This window comes from Mesoplodon mirus, assembly GCF_964341445.2.
Source record: "Mesoplodon mirus genome assembly, chromosome: 14".
NCBI lineage: Eukaryota > Metazoa > Chordata > Mammalia > Artiodactyla > Ziphiidae > Mesoplodon > Mesoplodon mirus.
The window spans coordinates 87,360,007-87,382,914 of record NC_138990.1 but is presented as its reverse complement, the minus strand read 5'-3'; the positions used below and the strand labels follow the sequence as shown (position 1 = coordinate 87,382,914).

General features: G+C 44.4%; 2 protein-coding genes across 3 annotated transcripts; both read left to right on the top strand.

Moving 5' to 3' along the window:
• The first annotated feature begins 9,455 nt into the window (after nt 1-9,455).
• Nucleotides 9,456-15,529, top strand: LOC309815745 (EKC/KEOPS complex subunit TPRKB-like). 2 transcript variants are annotated; one of them, XM_082642744.1, is made up of 5 exons: nt 9,456-9,759; nt 11,336-11,495; nt 12,649-12,771; nt 14,114-14,290; nt 15,436-15,529. In XM_082642744.1, the coding sequence occupies exons 2-5, from the start codon at nt 11,355-11,357 to the stop codon at nt 15,520-15,522; spliced, it is 528 nt and encodes a 175-aa protein (XP_082498870.1). In that variant the 5' UTR covers nt 9,456-9,759; nt 11,336-11,354; the 3' UTR covers nt 15,523-15,529. The 2 variants fall into 2 exon arrangements, with proteins under 2 accessions (XP_082498870.1, XP_082498869.1); XM_082642743.1 differs by lacking the exons at nt 9,456-9,759; nt 15,436-15,529 and adding an exon at nt 9,802-9,833 and having other exon boundaries at nt 14,114-14,443.
• Nucleotides 15,530-15,777: 248 nt separating this feature from the next.
• LOC309815744 (guanine nucleotide-binding protein subunit alpha-12-like) lies at nt 15,778-17,641 on the top strand. The gene has a single exon (XM_082642742.1). The coding sequence runs from the start codon at nt 15,784-15,786 to the stop codon at nt 16,918-16,920; it is 1,137 nt and encodes a 378-aa protein (XP_082498868.1). The 5' UTR covers nt 15,778-15,783; the 3' UTR covers nt 16,921-17,641.
• The last annotated feature ends 5,267 nt before the right edge of the window (nt 17,642-22,908 follow it).

Sequence of the window (22,908 nt, the reverse complement as noted above, 5' to 3'; positions counted from 1 at the left end):
TATGTTGAGGAAAGTTCCCTCTATGCCTACTTTCTGCAGGGTTTTTATCATAAATGGGTGTTGAATTTTGTCGAAAGCTTTCTCTGCATCTATTGAGATGATCATATGGTTTTTCTCCTTCAATTTGTTAATATGGTGTATCACGTTGATTGATTTGCGTATATTGAAGAATCCTTGCATTCCTGGAATAAACCCCACTTGATCATGGTGTATGATCCTTTTAATGTGCTGTTGGATTCTGTTTGCTAGTATTTTGTTGAGGATTTTTGCATCTATGTTCATCAGTGATATTGGCCTGTAGTTTTCTTTCTTTGTGACATCCTTGTCGGGTTTTGGTATCAAGGTGATGGTGGCCTCGTAGAATGAGTTTGGGAGTGTTCCTCCCTCTGCTATATTTTGGAAGAGTTTGAGAAGGATAGGTGTTAGCTCTTCTCTAAATGCTTGATAGAATTCGCCTGTGAAGCCATCTGGTCCTGGGCTTTTGTTTGTTGGAAGATTTTTTATCACAGTTTCAATTTCAGTGCTTGTGATTGGTCTGTTCATATTTTCTATTTCTTCCTGATTCAGTCTTGGCAGGTTGTGCATTTCTAAGAATTTGTCCATTTCTTCCAGGTTGTCCATTTTATTGGCATAGAGTTGCTTATAGTAATCTCTCATGATCTTTTGTATTTCTGCAGTGTCAGTTGTTACTTCTCCTTTTTCATTTCTAATTCTATTGATTTGAGTCTTCTCCCTTTTTTTCTTGATGAGTCTGGCTAATGGTTTATCAATTTTGTTTATCTTCTCAAAGAACCAGCTTTTAGTTTTATTGATCTTTGCTATCGTTTCCTTCATTTCTTTTTCATTTATTTCTGATCTGATTTTTATGATTTCTTTCCTTCTGCTAACTTTGGGATGTTTTTGTTCTTCTTTCTCTAATTGCTTTAGGTGCAAGGTTAGGTTGTTTATTCGAGATGTTTCCTGTTTCTTAAGGTGGGATTGTATTGCTATAAACTTCCCTCTTAGAACTGCTTTTGCTGCATCCCATAGGTTTTGGGTCGTCGTGTCTCCATTGTCATTTGTTTCTAGGTATTTTTTAATTTCCTCTTTGATTTCTTCAGTGATCACTTCGTTATTAAGTAGTGTATTGTTTAGCCTCCATGTGTTTGTATTTTTTACAGCTCTTTTCCTGTAATTGATATCTAGTCTCATAGCATTGTGGTCGGAAAAGATACTTGATACAATTTCAATTTTCTTAAATTTACCATGGCTTGATTTGTGACCCAAGATATGATCTATCCTGGAGAATGTTCCATGAGCACTTGAGAAAAATGTGTATTCTGTTGTTTTTGGATGGAATGTCCTATAAATATCAATTAAGTCCATCTTGTTTAATGTATCATTTAAAGCTTGTGTTTCCTTATTGATTTTCATTTTGGATGATCTGTCCATTGGTGAAAGTGGGGTGTTAAAGTCCCCTACTATGAGTGTGTTACTGTCGATTTCTCCTTTTATGGCTGTTAGTATTTGCCTTATGTATTGAGGTGCTCCTATGTTGGGTGCATAAATATTTACAATTGTTATATCTTCTTCTTGGATCGATCCCTTGATCATTAGGTAGTGTCCTTCTTTGTCTCTTCTAGTAGTCTTTATTTTAAAGTCTATTTTGTCTGATACGAGAATTGCTACTCCAGCTTTCTTTTGATTTCCATTTGCATGGAATATCTTTTTCCATCCCCTTACTTTCAGTCTGTATGTGTCTCTAGGTCTGAAGTGGGTCTCTTGTAGACAGCATATATATGGGTCTTGTTTTTGTATCCATTCAGCCAATCTGTGTCTTTTGGTGGGAGCATTTAGTCCATTTACATTTAAGGTAATTATTGATATGTATGTTCCTGTTCCAATTTTCTTAATTGTTTTGGGTTCGTTATTCTAGGTCTTTTCCTTCTGTTGTGTTTCTTGCCTAGAGAAGTTCCTTTAGCATTTGTTGTAAAGCTGGTTTGGTGGTGCTGAACTCTCTCAGCTTTTGCTTGTCTGTAAACGTTTTAATTTCTCCATCAAATCTGAGTGAGATCCTTGCTGGGTAGAGTAATCTTGGTTGCAGGTTTTTCTCCTTCATCACTTTAATTATGTCCTGCCACTCCCTTCTGGCTTGTAGAGTTTCTGCTGAGAGATCAGCTGTTATCCTGATGGGGATTCCCTTGTGTGTTATTTGTTGTTTTTGCCTTGCTGCTTTTAATATGATTTCTTTGTGTTTAATTTTTGACAGTTTGATTAATATGTGTCTTGGCGTATTTCTCCTTGGATTTATTCTGTATGGGACTCTCTGTGCCTCCTGGACTTGATTAACTATTTCCTTTCCCATATTAGGGAAGTTTTCAACTATAATCTCTTCAAATATTTTCTCAGTCCCTTTCTTTTTCTCTTCTTCTTCTGGAACCCCTATAATTCGAATGTTGGTGCGTTTAATGTTGTCCCAGAGGTCTCTGAGACTGTCCTCTGTTCTTTTCATTCTTTTTTCTTTATTTTGCTCTGCATCAGTTATTTCCACTATTTTATCTTCCACCTCACTTATCCGTTCTTCTGCCTCAGTTATTCTGCTATTGATCCCATCTAGAGTATTTTTTATTTCATGTATTGTGTTTTTAATCGATGCTTGATTCATCTTTAGTTCTTCTAGGTCCTTGTTAACTGTTTCTTGCATTTTGTCTATTCTATTTCCAAGATTTTGGATCTGGGAAATAGAATCTTGGATCATCTTTACCATCATTATTCTGAATTCTTTTTCAGGTAGACTGCCTATTACCTCTTCATTTGTTAGGTCTGGTGGGTTTTTATCTTGCTCCTTCTCCTGCTGTGTGTTTTTCTGTCTTCTCATTTTGCTTATGTTACTGTGTTTGGGGTCTCCTTTTCGCAGGCTGCCGGTTCGTAGTTCCCGTTGTTTTTGGTGTCTGTCCCCAGTGGCTAAGGTTGGTTTAGTGGGTTGTGTAGACTTCCTGGTGGAGGGGACTAGTGCCTGTGTTCTGGTGGATGAGGCTGGATCTTGTCTTTCTGGTGGGCAGGTCCACGTCTGGTGGTGTGTTTTGGGGTGTCTGCAGACTTTTTATGAGTTTAGGCCACCTCTCTGCTAATGGGTGGCGTTGTGTTCCTGTCTTGCTAGTTGTTTGGCTTAGGGTGTCCAGCACTGTAGCTTGATGGTCGTTGAGTGAAGCTGGGTGCTGGTGTTGAGATGGAGATCTCTGGAAGATTTTTGCCGTTTGATATTATGTGGAGCTGGGAGGTCTCTTGTGGACCCGTGTCCTGAAGTTGGCTCTCCCACCTCAGAGGCACAGCACTGACTCCGGGCTCCTCAATTTGGGATGATGTGTTGTCTATTCATGTATTCCACAGATGCAGAGTACATCAAGTTGATTGTGGAGCTTTAATCCGCTGCTTCTGAGGCTGCTGGGAGAGGTTTCCCTTTCTCTTCTTTGTTCTCACAGCTCCTGGGTCTCAGCTTTGGATTTGGCCCCGCCTCTGCGTGTAGGTCGCCGGAGGGGGTCTGTTCTTCGCTCAGGCAGGACAGGGTTAAAGGAGCAGCCTCTTCGGGGACTCTGGCTCACTCAGAACGGGCGGGAGGGAGGGGCACGGAGTGCGGGGCGAGCCTGCAGCGGCAAAGGTCGGCGTGACGTTGCACCAGTCCGAGGCGCGCTGTGTGTTCTCCCAGGGAAGCCGCCCCTGGATCCCGGGACCCCGGCAGTGGCGGGCTGCACAGGCTCCCGGAAGGGCGGTGTGGGCAGTGACCTGCGCTCGCACACAGGCTTCTTGGCGGCGGCGGCAGCAGCCCCAGCGCCCCACGCCCGTCTCTGGGCTCCGCGCTTTCAGTCGCGACTCGCGCCCGTCTGTGGAGCCCCTTTAAGCAGCGCTCTTAATCCCCTCTCCTCGCGCACCAGGAAACCAAGAGGGAAGAAAAAGTCTCTTGCCTCTTCGGCAGCTCCAGAGTCTTCCCGGACTCCCTCCCGGCTAGCTGTGGCACATTAGCCCCCTTCAGGCTGAGTTCTCGCCGCCAGCCCCAGTCCTCTCCCTGCGCTCTGACCGAAGCCCGAGCCTCAGCTTCCAGCGCTGCGCGCCCCGGCGGGCGAGCAGACAAGCCTCTCGGGCTGGTGAGTGCCGCTCGGCACTGATCCTCTGTGTGGGGATCTCTCCGCTTTGCCCTACCCAGGTATGTGGGGGGTTTCTTGCCTTTTGGGAGGTCTGGGGTCTTCTGCCAGCGTTCAGTAGGTGTTCTGTAGGAGTTGTTCCACGTGTAGCTGTATTTCTTGTGTATCCGTGGGGAGGAAGGTGATCTCCGCGTCTTACTCTTCCGCCATCTTACCCGGAACGCTCTGCTATATGTTTTTTAAAATAATTTTATTTATTTATTTATTTTTGGCTGCATTGGGTCTTTGTTGCTGCACGCAGGCTTTCTCTAGTTGCGGGGAGTGGGGGCTCCATAGGAGTTTGGGAGTGTTCCTCTCTCTGCTATATTTTGGAAGAGTTTGAGAAGGATAGGTGTTAGCTCTTCTGTAAGTGTTTGATAGAATTCACCTGTGAAGCCGTCTGGTCCTGGGATTTGGTTTGTTGGAAGATTTTTAATCACAGTTTCAATTTCAGTGCTTGTGATTGGTCTGTTCATATTTTCTATTTCGTCCTGGTTCAGTCTCAGCAGGGTGTGCATTTCTAAGAATTTGTCCATTTCTTACAGGTTGTCCATTTTATTGGCATAGAGTTGCTTGTAGTAATCTCTCATGATCCTTTGTATTTCTGCAGTGTCAGTTACTTCTTTTCCATTTCTAATTCTATTGATTTGAGTCCTCTCCCTTTTTTTCTTGATGAGTGTGGCTAATGGTTTATCAATTTTGTTTATCTTCTGAAAGAACCAGCTTTTAGTTTTATTTATCTTTGCTATAATTTCCTTCATTTCTTTCTGATCTGATTTTTATGATTTCTTTCCTTCTGCTAACTTTGGGGTTTTTTTGTTCTTCTTTCTCTAATTGCTTTAGGTGCAAGGTTAGGTTGTTTATTTGAGATGTTTCCTGTTTCTTAAGGTAGGATTTTATTGCTATAAACGTCCCTCTTTCATTTGTTTCTAGGTATTTTTTGATTTCCTCTTTGATTTCTTCAGTGATCACTTGGTTATTAAGTAGTGTATTGTTTAGACTCCATGTGGTTGTATTTTTTACAGATCTTTTCCTGTAATTGATATCTAGTCTCATAGCATTGTGGTCAGAAAAGATACTTGATATGATTTCAATTTTCTTAAATTTACCAAGGCTTGATTTGTGACCCAAGATATGATCTATCCTGGAGAATGTTCCATGAGCACTTGAGAAAAATGTGTATTCTGTTGTTTTTGGATGGAATGTCCTATAAATATCAATTAAGTCCATCTTGTTTAATGTATCATTTAAAGACTTGTGTTTCCTTATTTATTTCATTTTGGATGATCTGTCCATTGGTGAAAGTGGGGTGTCAGAGTCCCCTACTATGATTGTGTTACTGTCTATTTCCCCTTTTATGGATGTTGGTATTTGCCTTATGTTGAGGTGCTCCTATGTTCGGTCCATAAATATTTACAACTGTTATATCTTCTTCTTGGATCGATCCCTTGATAATTATGTAGTGTCCTTCTTTGTCTCTTGTAATAGTCTTTATTTTAACGTCTATATTGTCTGATATGAGAATTGCTACTCCAGCTTTCTTTTGATTTCCATTTGCATGGAATATGTTTTTCCATCCCCTCACTTTCAGTCTGTATGTGTCTCTAGGTCTGAAGTGGGTCTCTTGTCAACAGCAGGTCTTGTTTTTGTATCCATTCAGCCAGTCTGTGTCTTTTGGTGGGAGCATTTAATCCATTTACATTTAAGGTAATTATCGATATGTATATTCCTATTCCCATTTTCTTAATTGTTTTCGGTTTGTTATTGTAAATCTTTTCCTTCTCTTGTGTTTCTTGCCTAGAGAAGTTCCTTTAGCATTTGTTGTAAAGCTGGTTTGTTGGTGCTGAACTCTCTTGGCTTTTGCTTGTCTGTAAAGGTTTTAATTTCTCCATCAAATCTGAATGAGATCCTTGCTGGGTAGAGTAATCTTGGTTGTAGGTTTTTCTACTTCATCACTTTAAATATGTCCTGCCACTCCCTTCTGGCTTGCAGAGTTTCTGCTGAAAGATCAGCTGTTAACCGTATGGGATTCTCTTGTGTGTTATTTGTTGTTTTTCCCTTGCTGCTTTTAATATGCTTTCTTTGTATTTAATTTTTGATAGTTTGATTAATATGTGTCTTGGCGTGTTTCTCCTTGGATTTATCCTGTATGGGACTCTCTGTGCTTCCGGGACTTGATTAACTATTTCCTTTCCCATATTAGGGAAGTTTTCAACTATAATCTCTTCAAATATTTTCTCAGTCCCTTTCTTTTTCTCTTCTTCTTTTGGGACCCCTATAATTTGAATGTTGGTGCATTTAATGTTGTCCCAGAGGTGTCTGAGACTGTCAGTTCTTTTCATTCTTCTTTATTCTGCTCTGCAGTAGTTATTCCCACTATTTTACTTTGCAGTTCACTTATCCGTTCTTCTGCCTCATTTATTCTGCTATTGATCCCTTCTAGAGCATTTTAAATTTCATTTATTGTGTTGTTCATCGTTGCCTGTTTCATCTTTAGTTCTTCTAGGTCCTTGTTAAATGTTTCTTGCATTTTCTCTATTCTATTTCCAAGTGTGTGGATCATCTTTACTATCATTATTCTGAATTCTTTTTCAGGTAGACTGCCTATTTCCTCTTCATTTGTTAGGTCTGGTGGGTTTTTACCTTGCTCCTTCATCTGCTGAGTGTTTTTCTATGTTTTCATTTTGCTTATCTTACTGTGTTTGGGGTCTCCTTTTCACAGGCTGCAGGTTCGTAGTTCCCGTTGTTTTTGGTGTCTGTCCCCAGTGGCTAAAGTTGGTTTAGTGGGTTGTGTGCGCTTCCTGGTGGAGGGGACTAGTGCCTGTGTTCTGGTGGTTGAGGCTGGATCTTGTCTTTCGGGTGGGCAAGTCCACGTCTGGTGGTGTGTTTTGGGGTGTCTGTTGCCTTATTATGATTTTAGGCAGCCTCTCTGCTAATGGGTGGTGTTGTGTTCCTGTATTGCTAGTTGTTTGGCATAGGGTGTCCAGCACTGTAGCTTGCTGGTCGTTGAGTGAAGCTGGGTGTTGGTGTTGAGCTGGAGATCTCTGGGAGATTTTTGTCATTTGCTATTACGTGGAGCTGGGAGGTCTCTTGTGGACCAGTGTCCTGAAGTTGGCTCTCCCACCTCAGAGGCACAGCCCTGATGCCTGGCTGGAGCACCAAGAGCCTTTCATCCACACGACTCAGAAAAAAAAGGAGAAAAAGAAGAAAGGAAAGGAAAGGAAAGGGAAGGGAAGGAAAGGAGGGAGGAAGAAAGAAAGAAAGGAGAAAATAAAATATAATAAAGTTATTAAAATAAAAAATAATTATTAAGAAAAAAATTTTTTTAAGTAAATTAAAAAAAAACAGACAGACAGAACCCTAGGACAAATGGTGAAAGGAAAGCCATACAGACAAAATCTCACACAGAAGCATACACATACACACTCACAAAAAGAGGAAAAGGGGAAAAAATAATCTATCTTGCTCCCAAAGTCCACCTCCTCAATTTGGGATGATTTCTTGTGTATTCAGGTATTCCACAGATGCAGGATACATCAAGTTTATTGTGGAGCTTTAATCCACTGCTTCTGAGGCTGCTGGGAGAGATTTCCCTTTCTCTTCTTTGTTTGCACAGCTCTCCGGGGTTCCGCTTTGGATTTGGACCTGCCTCTGCGTGTAGGTCACCTGAGGCCGTCTCTTCTTCGCTCAGACAGGATGGGGTTAAAGGAGCCACTGATTCGGGGGCTCTGGCTCACTCAGGCCGTGGGGAGGTAGGGGTATGGATGCGGGGCGAGCCTGGGGCGGCAGAGGCCGGCGTGATGTTGCACCAGCCTGAGGTGTGCCGTTTGTTCGCCCGGGGAATTTGTCCCTGGATCACGGGACCCTGGCAGTGGCAGGCTGCAGAAGCTCCCGGGAGGGGAGGTGGGTATAGTGACGTGTGCTTGCACACAGGTTTCTTGTTGGCTGCCGCAGCAGCCTTAGCATCTCATGCCCATCTCTGGGGTCTGCACTGAGAGCCGTGGCTCGCGGCCATCTCTGGAGCTCCTTTAAGCAGCGCTCTTAATCCCCTCTCCTCGCGCACCAGGAAATAAAGAGGGAAGAAAAAGTCTCTTGCCTCTTCAGCAGCTCCAGACTTTTTCCGGAGTCCCTCCCAGTTAGCCGTGGTGCACTAACCCCTTCTGGCTGTGTTCATGCCACCAACGCCAGTCCTTCCCTGTGATCCGACCGAAGCCCGAGCCTCAGCTCCCAGCCCCCGCCCACCCCGGCGGCCGAGCAGACAAGCCTCTCGGGCTGGTGAGTGCTGGTCGGCAGCGATCCTCCATGCGGGAACCTCTCCGCTTTGCCCTCGGCACCCCTGTTGCTGCACTCTCCTCCATGGCTCCAAGGCTTCCGCCCTCCGCCACCCGCAGTCTCAGCCCGCGAAGGGGCTTCTAGTGTGTGGAAACCTTTCCTCCTTCACAGCTCCCTCCCACTGGTGCAGGTCCCGTCCCTATTCTTTGTCTCTGTTTTTTCTTTTTTCTTTTGCCCTACCCAGGTACGTGGGGAGTTTCTTGCCTTTTGGGAGGTCTGAGGTCTTATGCCAGCGTTCAGTGGGTGTTCTATAGGAGCAGTTCCACGTGTAGATGTATTTGTGATGTATCTGTGGGGAGGAAGGTGATCTCCACGTCCTACTCTTCTGCCATCTTCCTCAACTCCTTACCTGTCTTTTTGTTTAAAGAAAAGTATTGACCAACATGAGCCCCAAGCATAAAAAACATGGAAAATAATTCTCTACAACCTGTTCAGCAGATTACCTCCCCTTTTGGAGGCTGATACACAGGATGACAAGTCAAATTTGTGAGCCTGCTGGATGAAGAGGTGGATTCCATTAACGTACTGTCACCTCTCTCTGAAGTACCTCAGGTAGGTCGCCGACTGCATTCATCTCCAGGAGATCTTTCCCCAGTGAGCGTACCCAGAACAAGAAGCAAACTGAATCCTGCCTGCCTCGAAAAAGAACTGTTGAATCTCGAGCAGCGGAGACGTACGTAGAAGCTCATTGGAGCCAATACTTTTCTTTGCATGGGAAGAAACTGAGGACGTCTCGTCCAATGCCAAGGTGCTTAAGGACCTGGCGGAGACCCACACCCATCCCTCAGCTTCCGGACCCGCCGGAGGAGTCTGGCCTCCTCCCTCGCCCGAAGAGGCGGATGGAGCCCCGGCTCTCCTTCGTGTCCGCTGATGCGAGGCAAGCCGGGGAAAAAGGGTGTGCCGGGAGGGCAGAGAAGGGGCGCAGCTGAGGGCGATCTTCTGGAAGTTCAGGGCTTTGTTTCCATGGGGAAGATGTTACGAGAGGAACAGGGACGCGACAGTGAGTCCTTGCTGAGCAAAAGCTGGCCGGGCGGAACGGAAGACGCAGTCCCGGCACCCATTTTCTAGACAACAGATGTGATTCTTGGTGTCCTTGTTTATCGAGCACCTCCCGAGGCCTGGCCCTGTGATGCAGCCCGGCAATGATCGGCTTAGTCTCTCCCTGATGTATCAGCTGACGATACATCATCCTGATAAGGCCCCGACTCACCAAAGTTGTGACAGAGGAGCTCCTAGTATAGGGAGCTAGTCCTCAGTTCTGGGCGCGCTGGTAAACGGACTCTTACCGGCAAGTTGAAGCGAAGGAGGATTGCATCAGGGGAACTGCCTGTCCTAGAGTGAGAGGTTAGTATCCAATGATGATTCGAAGTTTCTGACCTGAGTGAATTATATAAAACAAACAAACCATTCTGACGTTTGCTAGGGGGCCTTTTTCCTCTAGTGTAAAAACAAAAACCACAAAAAAATTTTTTTTCCTCCCTGGTTATATGTACTCATTATATTTTGTGTGCACACTGCAGAAAATTCAGAACATACACACAAAAATACTTTTTATAGAAAACAATAAAAATTACCTGCAATTCTGCTATACAAGATGGCCATATTTTGGTGTGCTTCCTTTATGTTTTTGCTTTCTGAGTGAATCTTTTTGTATAATTGGGTATACATTCTGTCTGTATCTATTTTTGTTCCATTGAACGTTATCATGATAATAAAGGTTGAACTGCTGTGTGCTAGGACATTATTCACAAATTTTATTATTTCCTGATTGTAACAGAAAAGATCAGATGTAATTCCAGCATTTCAAGGATAACTTTTTGTTGTATTTTTCTTTCAATATTTTTTCTTTTTGTGTATCTTTTAAAAAACCCACAATTTGTGCCACATTTTGTGTTTTGTTTTCCAATCAGATGTGAAGTACTTAATGTTATTTATTGCTATATTTACACATCCTTAACTACTCTTCAAGACTAGTTTTTAGTGGTTGTTTAGTAAAAACCAGTCCCCTGTTACTAGTTAGGTAGGTTTTCAACTTTTTACTCTTAGGATGATGAGAAGGACATCTTATTACATAAATCTTCAGATTGCCAATTTATTCCTCAAGAAAAATGTTAGCAATGGAACCTCCTAGGTAAAAGGATAAAATGAACCTATAAAATTGCCTCACCCAAATATCTCATTGGAACTTTAATTGAAATTGTTTTAAAGATCAGACTTTTTCAGTGCTTAGTTTTTCCATTTCAAAGATAGATTGTGTCTTTCCAGTTATTTGTCTTTTATGTCCTTTTCTTGTTAAATTTACGTCTATAAAGGGTCAGTATTATTATTTAAGAATTGTACCCTCTTGGCTAAATTCCCATGTGTGAAATGAATATCTTTGAGTTGTGTCATACTTTCTTCTATAAGATTATTTTCTTTATATTTGTGTCTAGGTTCTGCTAAAATATAAATAAATGGTGAGATCAGAAAGCTAAAAAGACCAAGTTAGAGTGAGGTTTCCTTAATGCTATAAGTAACCTGTGGTCTAAAAAATTTTTGGTTTTCTGCTCCTAGTTGTCTGTTGGGAAGCTGCCCTTCTTCCATGCATCAGAGCCTGCCTTATCTGCACAACTAGGGGGCCAGGTGTCAACCCTGATCCTTTACCAGGAATGGTAAAGAAGCTAGAAACAGCTCAGCAGGGTTAGGAAGACAGCGTCTCATGAGAATGCCAAATGTTTTGGGGTGGATTTTTCTAGTTTAATAGCTCTACATCTTATTATTCAAGTTACTTTAATATATTTAATTGTTAGTAAGGATATTTGTGACTTACAGTTGTTAACTTTTGGTCTTTTTGTCTTGTGCAATAGAATCTTGCTTATCGATGAAATGCAGTTAACACACCAGCTGGACCTATTTCCTGAATACAGGGTGACACTTCTGTTATTTAAAGATGTAAAAAATGCTGGAGACTTGAGAAAAAAGGCCATGGAAGGTGCCATTGATGGCTCATTAATAAATCCTACAGTGGTAATTACTCGTGGGAATGAGTGAACTATATGGGGAGTTTAAGAATATGATGATTTTTCATGACGTTATAGGTTAGCCTAAAATTGTTATCTTCAGGTAAAAAGTTCTTGTCCAAGCTGTAGAGTGGAATCAGATTTGGCCAGCCTTGAATTTAACAGTGAATAGAAGCTAAAGTGCCAGGGTCTGCCCTTGGAGATGTGAAAGGTGGTCTAGCTCTGATGTGATGGCAGAAGCCTGGATCTCCATCTTCTCTTCTGAACTAGAAAATCTCTGTAAAGGAGACATTGCATAGTGGTAGAATCAGCAGGACTTAAATCCCATTTATGGGTATGCCATTTATTATGATATGATATGCCATTTATTATGACTTTGAGCAAGTGGTAGCCAACCTTTATTAGTGCTTATTTGGTTCCTGGTATTGTTCTAAGTTCTTTACATATACCACTAACTCACTTAATCTTCACAACCCTGTGAAGTAAGTATGGTGATTACCTGCTTCTACAGATAAAACACTAAGGAATTTGCCCAGGTTCCCTCGGTGGTAAGTGACAGAACTGGAATTCCAACTCATTCTTTTTTTTTTTTTTTTTGCGGTATGCGGGCCTCTCACTGTTGTGGCCCCTCCTGTTGTGGAGCACAGGCTCCGGACGCACAGGCTCAGCGGCCATGGCTCACAGGCCCAGCTGCTCCACAGCATGTGGGATCTTCCCGGACCGGGGCATGAACCCATGTCCCCTCCATCGGCAGGCAGACTCCCAACCACTGCACCACCAGGGAAGCACCCCCAACTCATTATTTGCCTTGGTTTCCTCATCTATTGCATGTGAATAATGATACAGATGTCATAGGGTAGTTTTGAGAAGTATAGAAAATGAAGGTAAAATGTTGAGAATATGGCCTTTCCCATAATAATAGCCCTCAATAAGTGTTGTTTTAAAACTTTTTACTATTTACGTAAGTTGCTTGCAGCTGTAAATTTCTGTGATTTTCTAAACACCATACGCCCTTAAGATTTTGAAAATTTTGAAAATGTAGTCCATAGGAATTGCGATGAAGTAAAACCCCCTGACACTGAAGTTAACATGATATAGGGCATACGTCTTCAGAGTACTCCAGATTCTCTGTTTGTAATTCTTTTTGTTCTCTTTGGTAGATTGTCGATCCATTTCAGGTACTTGTGGCAGCAAACAAAGCAGTTCACCTCTACAAACTGGGAAAAATGAAGACAAGAACTCTATCTACTGAAATTATTTTCAATCTTTCCCCGAATATCAATGTAATTAATATGGAATTTACTTACTTTATATCTTTTGACCTTGTCATGGTAGCCTTTGTACTCATTGTTGGGTTGGAGCCTGTTGTTAGTAACAAATGAAAATAATAGTGAAGAAAGAATGCTGGACAGAGAGTTGAGGTTTAGCATTGCCTCTTACTAGACAAATAAGCTTTGGAGTCACTTCACATATGAGTAAACTAAAGTTTAGCTAAATTAAGTGAGGATAGTTTTATTTGTCCTTCCTGACCATATAGAGTCAGGAAGATCACTCTAAGTGATACTTAAATCTAATGATAAAAATTAGGCATGGATATTTGTGTGTTATCATGTGTATTTTTTGTTCTCCCCATAAACTCTTTGAAGATAGAACCCATGTCTTTTCCATACACAAGCCTGCCTGGGACCTAGAACAGCCCTTTAACACATGCTCACACACCCACTGCATAGGAAGAGTTTGTGGTTTGAGATACTGATAGTAACCAAAGTTATTGAATTAAAAACATTCTACCTGGGGCACATTTGAAAAAAAATGTAATTTTGCTGACGAAGTTTTAGTATTACTACTACTATTAACAACACAATCAAGTGCTGACATCAAGAGAAAAGTTAGGAAACCCATGGCATAGTTTAAAATACAGATGTTTGAAAAGTTTATAAAATGTGTGGTGATAGAATTCCCCAGTACCTGGGGGAAAATTACTGGGTAACTATTGTTTCTTTGAGATCACTGAAATAACTCAAGAGACTGTACAATTCATAAACATCTGTTGAGCTTGTCCCTGTTCCAGCTGTAGGGGCAGAAGAAACAGATATGTTCCTGAGGAAGGCAGATGAACAAGACAAAGTCCAAATGCCCTAAGATAACTGATATAATGGGAATAATAATGCAAATCTGTGGGAACAAAGAAGCAATTCATTCTGTAAGGAGGAAAGTGCAAGGGGAGTGACATTTGAACTGGACCTTGAAAGATGAGGGCACTCCAGGCAGAGGGCAAAGTGTGAGCCCAGGCAAAAAAAGTATGAAATGACGGGAGCCCCAAACAGTCCCGAATGGCTAGAGGGCAGGAGTGCATGGCTAGAGGGTCACTTAGGTCCAGGGGGAGTGGGTGTTTGTGCGCCATGCCAAGTCCAGGCTTGACTCTATGGGAATGAGGTGCAGCTTTGAGCAGGGAGTACTCAAGAGGCAGAGCTGGTAGATATTAGGAAGAGATTGTTGAAAAACTGTAGACAGAGAAAACCATTAGGATACAAAAAATAAGAATCTGACCAGGAAAGAACACAAACGGGGAGAGATATCAGAGGTTGAAACTACTGGTTTTATTGTCTTTTTTCTCCCCCTTAGATTTCAGAGGCCTTGAAAAAATTTGGTATCTCGGCAAATGACACTTCAGTTCTGATTGCTTATATTGAAGAGGAAGAAAAACAAGTAAATCAAGAATACCTAATATCTCAGGTAGAAGGTCATCAAGTTTCTCTCAAAAATCTCCCTGAAGTAACAAATATTACGGAAGTCAAAAGATTTGTAAGCCTGTATTTTTAGAAAGAGCATGATAGATGTGGAATAATACTGTTTGCTTATTGAACACCAATGCTTCTATATATTTTAACTTTTAAGAAAGGTTAATGTAATTAAAATTTACTTTAAAAATAATTATAGATGCAAAGAATTGGAAATGCAGGTTTATGTAACATATAATTAAACTTAGTTGATGCATTCTTTTTATATATATATATAAATTTATTTATTATTTGTGGCTACGTTGGGCCTTCGTTGCTGCACACGGGCTTTCTCTAGTTGCGGCAAGCGGGGGCTACTCTTCGTTGCAGTGCACAGGCTTCTCATTGTGGTGGCTTTTCTTGTTGCCAAGCATGGGCTCTAGGCACGCAGGCTTCAGTAGTTGTGGCACACGGGCTCAGTAGTTGTGGTTCGTGGGCTCTAGAGCACAGGCTTCAGTAGTTGTGGTGCATGGGCTTATTTGCTCAGCAGCATGTGGGATCTTCCCGGGCCAGGGCTCAAACCCATGTCTCCTGCATTGGCAGGTATCAGATTCTTAACCACCGTGCCACCAGGGAAGCCCGATATATTCTTTTTAAAAGAATAGATAATTTTAAATATCTATATTTTACACAGTACATTTGAAATGTAAAATGTAGTATGAAGTTAATGTCTAGATGAATGCTTTTAAAATTGCATTTCTTTTAAATTTCTTTTAAAATGTATTTCTATGTTTAGAGAGTTATCACCATAACTGCAATTGAAACTTTTTTTTTTTTTTTTTTTTTTGCGGTACGTGGGCCTGTCACTGTTGTGACCTCTCCCATTGCAGAGCACAGGCTTTGGATACGCAGGCTCAGTGGCCATGGCTCACGGGCCTAGCCGCTCCGCGGCATGTGGGATCTTCCTGGACTGGGGCACGAACCCGGGTCCCCTGCATCAGCAGGCAGACTCTCAACCACTGCGCCACCAGGAAAGCCCCTGCAATTGAAACTTTTGATGTAAGTGATGAATTGTCATCTACTTTCCATACTTTAATCACACTGTGATTTTACACCATTATCCCAATAATTGAGTAATAAATAAATTCACATATACATGCTCGTGTAATGAAAATTAGTAGTACATGAATATGTCAGCATGTCATAATCTGTCTTTTATTTTTACAGATATATAAACTATCTTCACAAGAAGAAAGAATTAGGACATTATTGGATGGTATCATTTGTAGGATGTCAACAAAAGATGTTTTGTGAAGTGACAGAAATATTAAAAATTTTCAGCAATTATAAAAAACATTCATTATTTTTTCCAGATTATAAAATCTATTATGTTTGTTGTAGAAAATTTTAAAGCACAGAATGGTAACAAAGGAAAAAAAAAACAGTCCTGATCCTATCTCTTAATATTTTAACACATAACCATGGGGGCCTCGGGGTGGCGGCGGTGGCGGACGCGGCCTGAGGGAGCGGCCGGCTGCCGCCTTGCCCGCCGTGGGGTCCATGGCCTGAGTGGCCATGTCCAGCGTGGTGCGGACCCTCAGCCGCTGCCTGCTGCCGGCCGAGGCCAGCGGGGCCCGCGAGTGCAGAGCAGGTGGCGGCGGGGCCCGCGACGCAGAGCGCGAGGCGTGGCGGTGCAGCCGGGACATCGACGCGGGGCTGGCCCACGAGCGGCGCCTCGTCAAGATTCTGCTGCTGGGCGCGGGCGAGAGCGGCAAGTCCACCTTCCTCAAGCAGATGCGCATCATCCATGGCCGCGAGTTCGACCAGAAGGCACTGCTCGAGTTCCGCGACACCATCTTCGACAACATCCTTAAGGGCTCAAGGGTTCTGGTTGATGCACGAGACAAGCTTGGTATTCCTTGGCAGTATTCTGAAAATGAGAAGCACGGGATGTTCCTCATGGCTTTTGAGAACAAAGCAGGGCTGCCCGTGGAGCCTGCCACCTTTCAGCTGTACGTACCTACTCTGAGCGCGCTCTGGAGGGATTCGGGCATCAGGGAAGCTTTCAGCCGGAGGAGCGAGTTTCAGCTGGGTGAATCGGTGAAGTACTTCCTGGATAACTTGGACCAGATTGGCCAGCTGAATTACTTTCCTAGCAAGCAGGACATCCTGCTGGCGAGGAAGGCCACCAAGGGCACCGTGGAGCATGACTTTGTCATCAAAAAAATCCCCTTCAAGATGGTGGATGTGGGCGGCCAGCGGTCTCAGCGCCAGAAGTGGTCCCAGTGCTTTGATGGGATCACGTCGATCCTGTTCATGGTCTCGTCCAGCAAGTACGACCAGGTCCTCATGGAAGATAGGCGCACCAACCACCTGGTGGAGTCCATGAACATCTTTGAGACCATCGTTAACAACAAGCTCTTCTTCAACGTCTCCATCATCCTGTTCCTGAACAAGATGGACCTCCTGGTGGAGAAAGTAAAGACTGTCAGCATCAAGAAGCACTTCCCAGACTTCAAGGGTGACCCCCACAGGCTGGAGGACGTCCAGCGCTACCTGGTCCAGTGTTTCGACCAGAAGAGACGGAATCGCAGTAAGCCCCTCTTCCACCACTTCACCACCGCCATAGACACCGAGAACATTCGCTTCGTGTTTCACGCTGTGAAGGACACCATCCTGCAAGAGAACCTGAAAGATATTATGTTGCAGTGAAAGAGGAGGCCCCTCGCTCTAGCGGTCCTTCAGCAGCCTCGCCGGCCACAGGCCAGATCTCCCTGGTGTCCCGGAGCGGGTTTCCCGAATCCATGCCCTCAATACCTGGCTCAGGGATGCTGTGAGGCCCGCCACGCTCTAGGCCAAAGGACGTGACACTTTGATGTTAGCTACTGAATCCTGGGGACTAGTGAAACTACTGAAAATCCAAGCGATCACTTTGGTATTAACGTGTAATGCCTAATAACACAGCTTTCTTTCTTTTTACAGAAACTATTCCTTCTCTGACACAATGTAATCGAGGACTGCGTGTGTGTGCGCGCGCACTCTGTCTTTAATGACAGAAACACGAAAACCGACATCTTTGCAGATGGCTTTTCTCTCTAACTCGAGAGTGCTTGGTGAGGAGTGTTGCCGGGGCGGGGGGGGGTGGTTTGTAGGAGGTGAAGCGCGGGCTGTCGCCACCACCTCCCCAAGGGAGCGCACTGCCTTTTAAGTCTCTTGTGCCAATGTCCCGAGAGGCCCTGGCCCGGCCGTCAGATGAGAGGGTGGCAGTGAGAGCTGGCGGTGTGGACTTAAGGCCCCACAGCCTGCGCTCTCTTCCTGCCCTGTCCGATCAGCCCGCAGCATGACGGGACACGGGGCGGAAGGTGTGCGCATGGGCGCTGCCGTGAACGGCCCCCTCTCCTCTGCACAGGGCAGTGCCCACTGCCTCTGTGCCCACCCTCCCCACCCCTCGGCAGACTTCAACCAGCTGGCCTTGCAGATGACTCTTCTGTCTTTTGAGTCGTCTCCGACGCTGCAGTCGGCTGCAGGGAGCCTTTCCTTCTTTGGAGGAAGTGGAGAGCTCCTTTCCTCTCAGGGGCTTCCGAGAGCTGGCGGCATTGCCAGCGGAGCCCTCGTTAATGCCCCCAGGCTCCGCGCTGCCTTCTAGTGGCCGAGAATCGAGGTTCTCATTCACGGTCTCTCGCTTCTACTAACGTACACACGTAGCAGGAAAATTGTCGGACGTGGTCTCTTCTGAGTGAAACTTCAGAGGCTGTGAATGTCGATGCGAGCTGGTCAATCTTACACTCAGTTAACTTGTCCGGTTACTCTGTCCAGGTGTCTTTCACTGTGTTTAAAAATACATTGCATTCCAAACTGGTCCCCGCTGTGTATTACTCTACTCAAGAGTGTCTGGCGTGTTGAAGACCCTGCCTAGCATTTAAAAGAGAAAAAAGCTTCCTCTGTCAGTGGCACTAGAATGTTCCTGTGGTTGAGTAACTGTCCCCGGGCGCCATCCCCAGGCCACACTGTTCCCGGTCCTGCGTCCCTGGTGAGTGGCTTGCTTGCCTTCACCCAGCAGATAAACAGGGATCTTGTGGCAGATGCTGACCCAGGAGGAAAGGGAGGAAAGAAACTGCTTCTGAGTCAGCCTTGTTATCACAGGGTTTTAATGAGGAGATGACATGAAATCCTGTCTCTCTGGGTGCTCAAGGCTTCCTGTCGATGTTTGCTGGGGTTTCAGCTCTTTTTTTTGGCTGGAGAAAAGTTGCTGTTTTTGTACTGCTTTCCGTGGCTCTTCATAAACTGAGAGGACGTGCCCCGGGATCGGGGCCGATGACCGAGGCTGAAAGGAAAAAGAACATTCTCAACGGGCTGCGTCAGGGCGGCCCAAGACCCCGCTATCGCCGCTCAGAGGACCCTGTCCTGGGGCACGAGCACTCCTCGCCTGCCGGGTTCCAGGTCTCACACGTGTGTCGGGACCCGCGCACTTCCTCACCAGCCTGGAAACGCTCCCTGTGGTCTGGTGGAGGGGGCGGTCGGCGTAGCCAGTGCAGGTGCCCGTCCGAACAGCTTGCTGGCGAGTGGGGTCAGCACGGTCGGCAAGTACCGTTTGTCCTTTAAACCGTCTGACGCGGCTGCTGGTTTGCTTTCGGAGGCGGAAGCGAGTTGGTGTAGACAGGGAAGCTGAGCGGACTGGGAAGCAGGGGGGACGGCCTGAGGGGGGCCCCTGCCCGGCCCAGAACTGACCCGCTCTCCCCGCTGCGGCCGAGCTCCCCTCTTCACGGTAAGCTGAGTGGACGGCTTAGTCCTGCAGGGCGCCTGGCCCTCAATTCCATGATTGGTCGGCATCTGCGAAGAAGATCGCTCTTTGCAAGGTCAACTGAAACCATTTACAGCCTTTCTACACATAGATTATAGTCAGTAGGAAGACTCATTGCAGTGACTCAGGAATCCAGTCAGCCGAAGGCTTTATGTCAGCATGCGCTCTGTGGGTCAATGCACAGCTGGAAGTCATGCTGTGAGTTACATGGTGGCTCTTAAAGCTCCCATGTGGAAGTGACAGATATTGCTTATCTCATGTTTCACTGTCCAGTCACATGACCATGCCAACATCAAAAGGGGTGGGGAACTGCGATCCTGCACCATGATAGAGAATGGAGAGGTAGAAATCCTTAGGGGACAAACATATATTTCCATTGTGGTCATAAATAGTAAGGTACCAAAGCACATCATTAGCATTTCTTGCATGTGCTGCACTAAGCTCTTTCTATGCACCGCCTCATATAGTCCTCTCTACAACCCCAAGAGATTTTACCACCTTCAAGGAAGCAAATTTAGTCTCTGAACTCTATTTCAAAAAGTTTCAAGCCTACAGAACAATTGAAAATTATACAATGAACATCCATGTGACTTTCATGTGATTTCACTATTTGTTAACATTTTGCTACATTTGCTTGCTTTTCTGAAATATGAAAGTAAATTGCAGACCTCATGGCACTTCACCCTACATTGTGTTGTCATGTCTCCTTTAATCTAGAACAATCTTTTTTTTAAGGATTTTTTTTGATGTAGACCATTTTTTATAAATATTTATTCAGGGGCTTCCCTGGTGGCGCAGTGGTTGAGAGTCCGCCTGCCGATGCAGGGGACGCGGGTTCGTGCCCCGATCCCGGAAGATCCCACATGCCGCGGAGCGGCTGGGCCCGCGAGCCATGGCCGCGGAGCCTGTGTGTCCGGAGCCTGTGCTCCGCAGCGGGAGAGGCCACAGCAGTGAGAGGCCCGCGTACAGCAAAAAAAAAAAAAAAAAAAAAAAAAAAAAAAAAAAAATATTTATTCATAAGTATTTTAAAAAATATTTATTTATTTAATTTGGTTGTGCTGGGTCTTAGTTGCAGCAGGTGGCTCCTTAGTTGTGGCTCATGTCGGCTCCTTAGTTGTGGCATACAGACTCCTTAGTTGCAGCATGCCTGTGGGATCTAGTTCCCTGACCAGGGATTGAACCTGGGCCGCCTGCATTGGGAGCACAGAGTCTTAACCACTGTGCCACCAGGGAAGTCCCGATGTGGACCATTTTTAACGTCTTTATTGAATTTCTTACAATATTGCTTGTGTTTTATGTTTTGTTTTTTCGGCCACAAGGCATGTGGGATCTTAGCTCCCCGACCAGGGATCAGATCTGCACCCCTTGCATTGGAAGGCAAAGTCTTAACCACTGGACCACCAGGGAAGTTCCATAGAACAATCTTTCTTTCTTTCTTTCTTTCTTTCTTTTTTTTAAAGTGATGTTGACATTCTTTGACGAGTACCCTAGATGTGTTTCAGAATTTCAGAATGAGTTTGTTCATGATTCGAGTCAGTTTAAAAATTTTGGGGAATGATAGTAGATATTGTGTCCTTCCAATTGTGTATTGTTGGGAGGCACATCATGTCAGCTGGCCTCTTCATTGGTGATACAGTTTGGTCACTTCATTAAGATGGTTCCCCACCCCCTGCCAGACCTCTCCATTATGAAGGCATCTTTCCCTCTGAAGCTTAGGGAGTCAAAGCTGCCCTAAAGCTCAAAGTGCTTGTGGTCAAAATTAAAACTCAGGTCTATCTGAGTGACCCCTGCTTCTATGCTCCTAACGACTCCATCACACTGCTTCTTCCCGCGCCATCACTCTCAAACATGTTTTTATCAATGTGAAACATCACGTTTGTAATTCTGTTTTTATAGAATGACATTGCTTTCAATTTTTCACTTCACTTTTGCAAATAAATCTCTGTACATGTCTCTTTCTTTAGGATAGCTTCCCTGAAGTGGAGTTATTAGGGAAGAGGATATGAATTTTTTAGTACCAGAAAGGTGCCATTTTGCACTTGTAATTGGCACAAGTGTGCCAGTCTCAGCAGACTCGCCAACAATGCCTTTTAACTTTTCAACATTTTCACCATTTTGAGTTGTCAGACTTCTGGTGAAGTTGAACTGTTTATTAGTTTGTTATGAAGAGTGTTTTGAAAGGGTTTATTTCTGTAACTATTTATAATGTTTTCAACTCTTTGTGAGCCTTTGGGTGAAGAAGAAAAAAGAAAAAGTAATGCCATTTCCTGGGAAAGAAGTTAACGTAAGCTCCACAAGCTTTTTCTCTAAAAAAATTGATCCAATTTAGGAACAATGTTCTTTGTTCCTAAATTAACCAGGTTGCTTCAGAGCCTAAAGGCTCCCCAGCAAATGCAACCTGTAATTATAGGGACTTTGGTGCTGGCAGAGAAGGGATGCAGTTTGGTAGGACACCATTATCTGGCTCCTTAGTCAAGGGTTACATGTTAAAGTAAAAAGCCAGCTGTCTCTGGGATAAGGTGAGGGCAGGGGGCTCTGTTACCCAAGCAATCATTGTTGCTCCCCATCTCCCCAGTCTTGGGAACAACTAAGGCTGTAACTACAGTGAAATGGTCTTTAATCCCCTATTCCCCTCCCCACCACACACTCAGAACTACAAGAACTGCTCCCAAGCCCTGCACCTTCTTTTTAGAAGGAGCCTCATGGCTCACAGGCTACTTCAGGCCCCCTGCTGCCATTCTCATTCTGCTTTTGCCCTTGATAACCTTTCCACTTGTCTGCAAACTACAGTAGTCAATTCTTCTGCTCTGGAAACTGTGCTGGGATTGCAGCTGCTTCTCTGCTCCTAGCTTTGTTTTGCTGACTGATGTGCCATCTGTACTCCATGTTACAATATTGAGTAAAGCACAGCTCTTTAGGTTGATTGGGTGCAATGAGCTAAGTTTGTATTCATCAAATTTGCCTGTTCTTGTTTTCATATCCTCTGTGCCAGTAGTCTCCCACTGTTCCCTCCAGGTCACCCTTCATCTTTCTCCACTCTTCTCTCTGCCCTGGAGGCTGACTTACCATGTACCCAGCAAGAGGTCCTCCCTTCCCCTTGGCTTCTACTTGGGTTCGGCCAGTGTATGAAGGGGGGGAGGCTAGCAGGAGAACGAGGCCAGGGTATTTATTCTCCTGGTCCCTCCCTGCAAGGACCCCTAGGCTGGCTTTGGCCCTGAACCTCTCAGGGAGATCTGCACTAGTCAACTCCTGTGTCAGGCTCCTGTCACCTCTCCCTCCACCTCGCTTCAGGCCTCTGAGCAATAACATGCCTGGTTCCCCTCTACCCATCCACACCTTCATAATTAGGCCCTTTGGTGATCTATATCTGTAAAATCAGCTCGAATTATCCTAATTTGAGTGCTGATACCATCTCCCTTTTGCTAAATTTGTTAAAAGGTAAGTTAGGTTAGATTAGAAACATTTCTGTAGAGCTGAATCATTGTTCTAGGATTTCTGAGCATCCTGCCAAGGACCTATTAGTCCACTTTCTTTCCCCTTGAAATGATTTGCTGTATTTCCTCTCATTCGTCTCTTTTAAGTTATGAGTTCTCAGTGGGAGACCAGGGCATTGACCTGAGGCTAGGTTATTGGGAGCCCCGATGAGAGATCAGGGCAGATGATGTTCTTTCCAGGACATTTTCCTTCTCTTTCTGAGGCTTCTAAAACACTATGAGTCTTGATTGTCTACCTTCCATTTCATTGGCCCATTTCTGGACTGAGCTGGTCTATTAGGCAAGTGTTCTTCATAAATGCAAGCATGGTATTTCATTGACATGCTGCTCTCAAGTCCCACAACTCTGGGAATAACAATGATTCCAAAAATATAATTACCTATTATAATCAGGCTCCTATAGGCA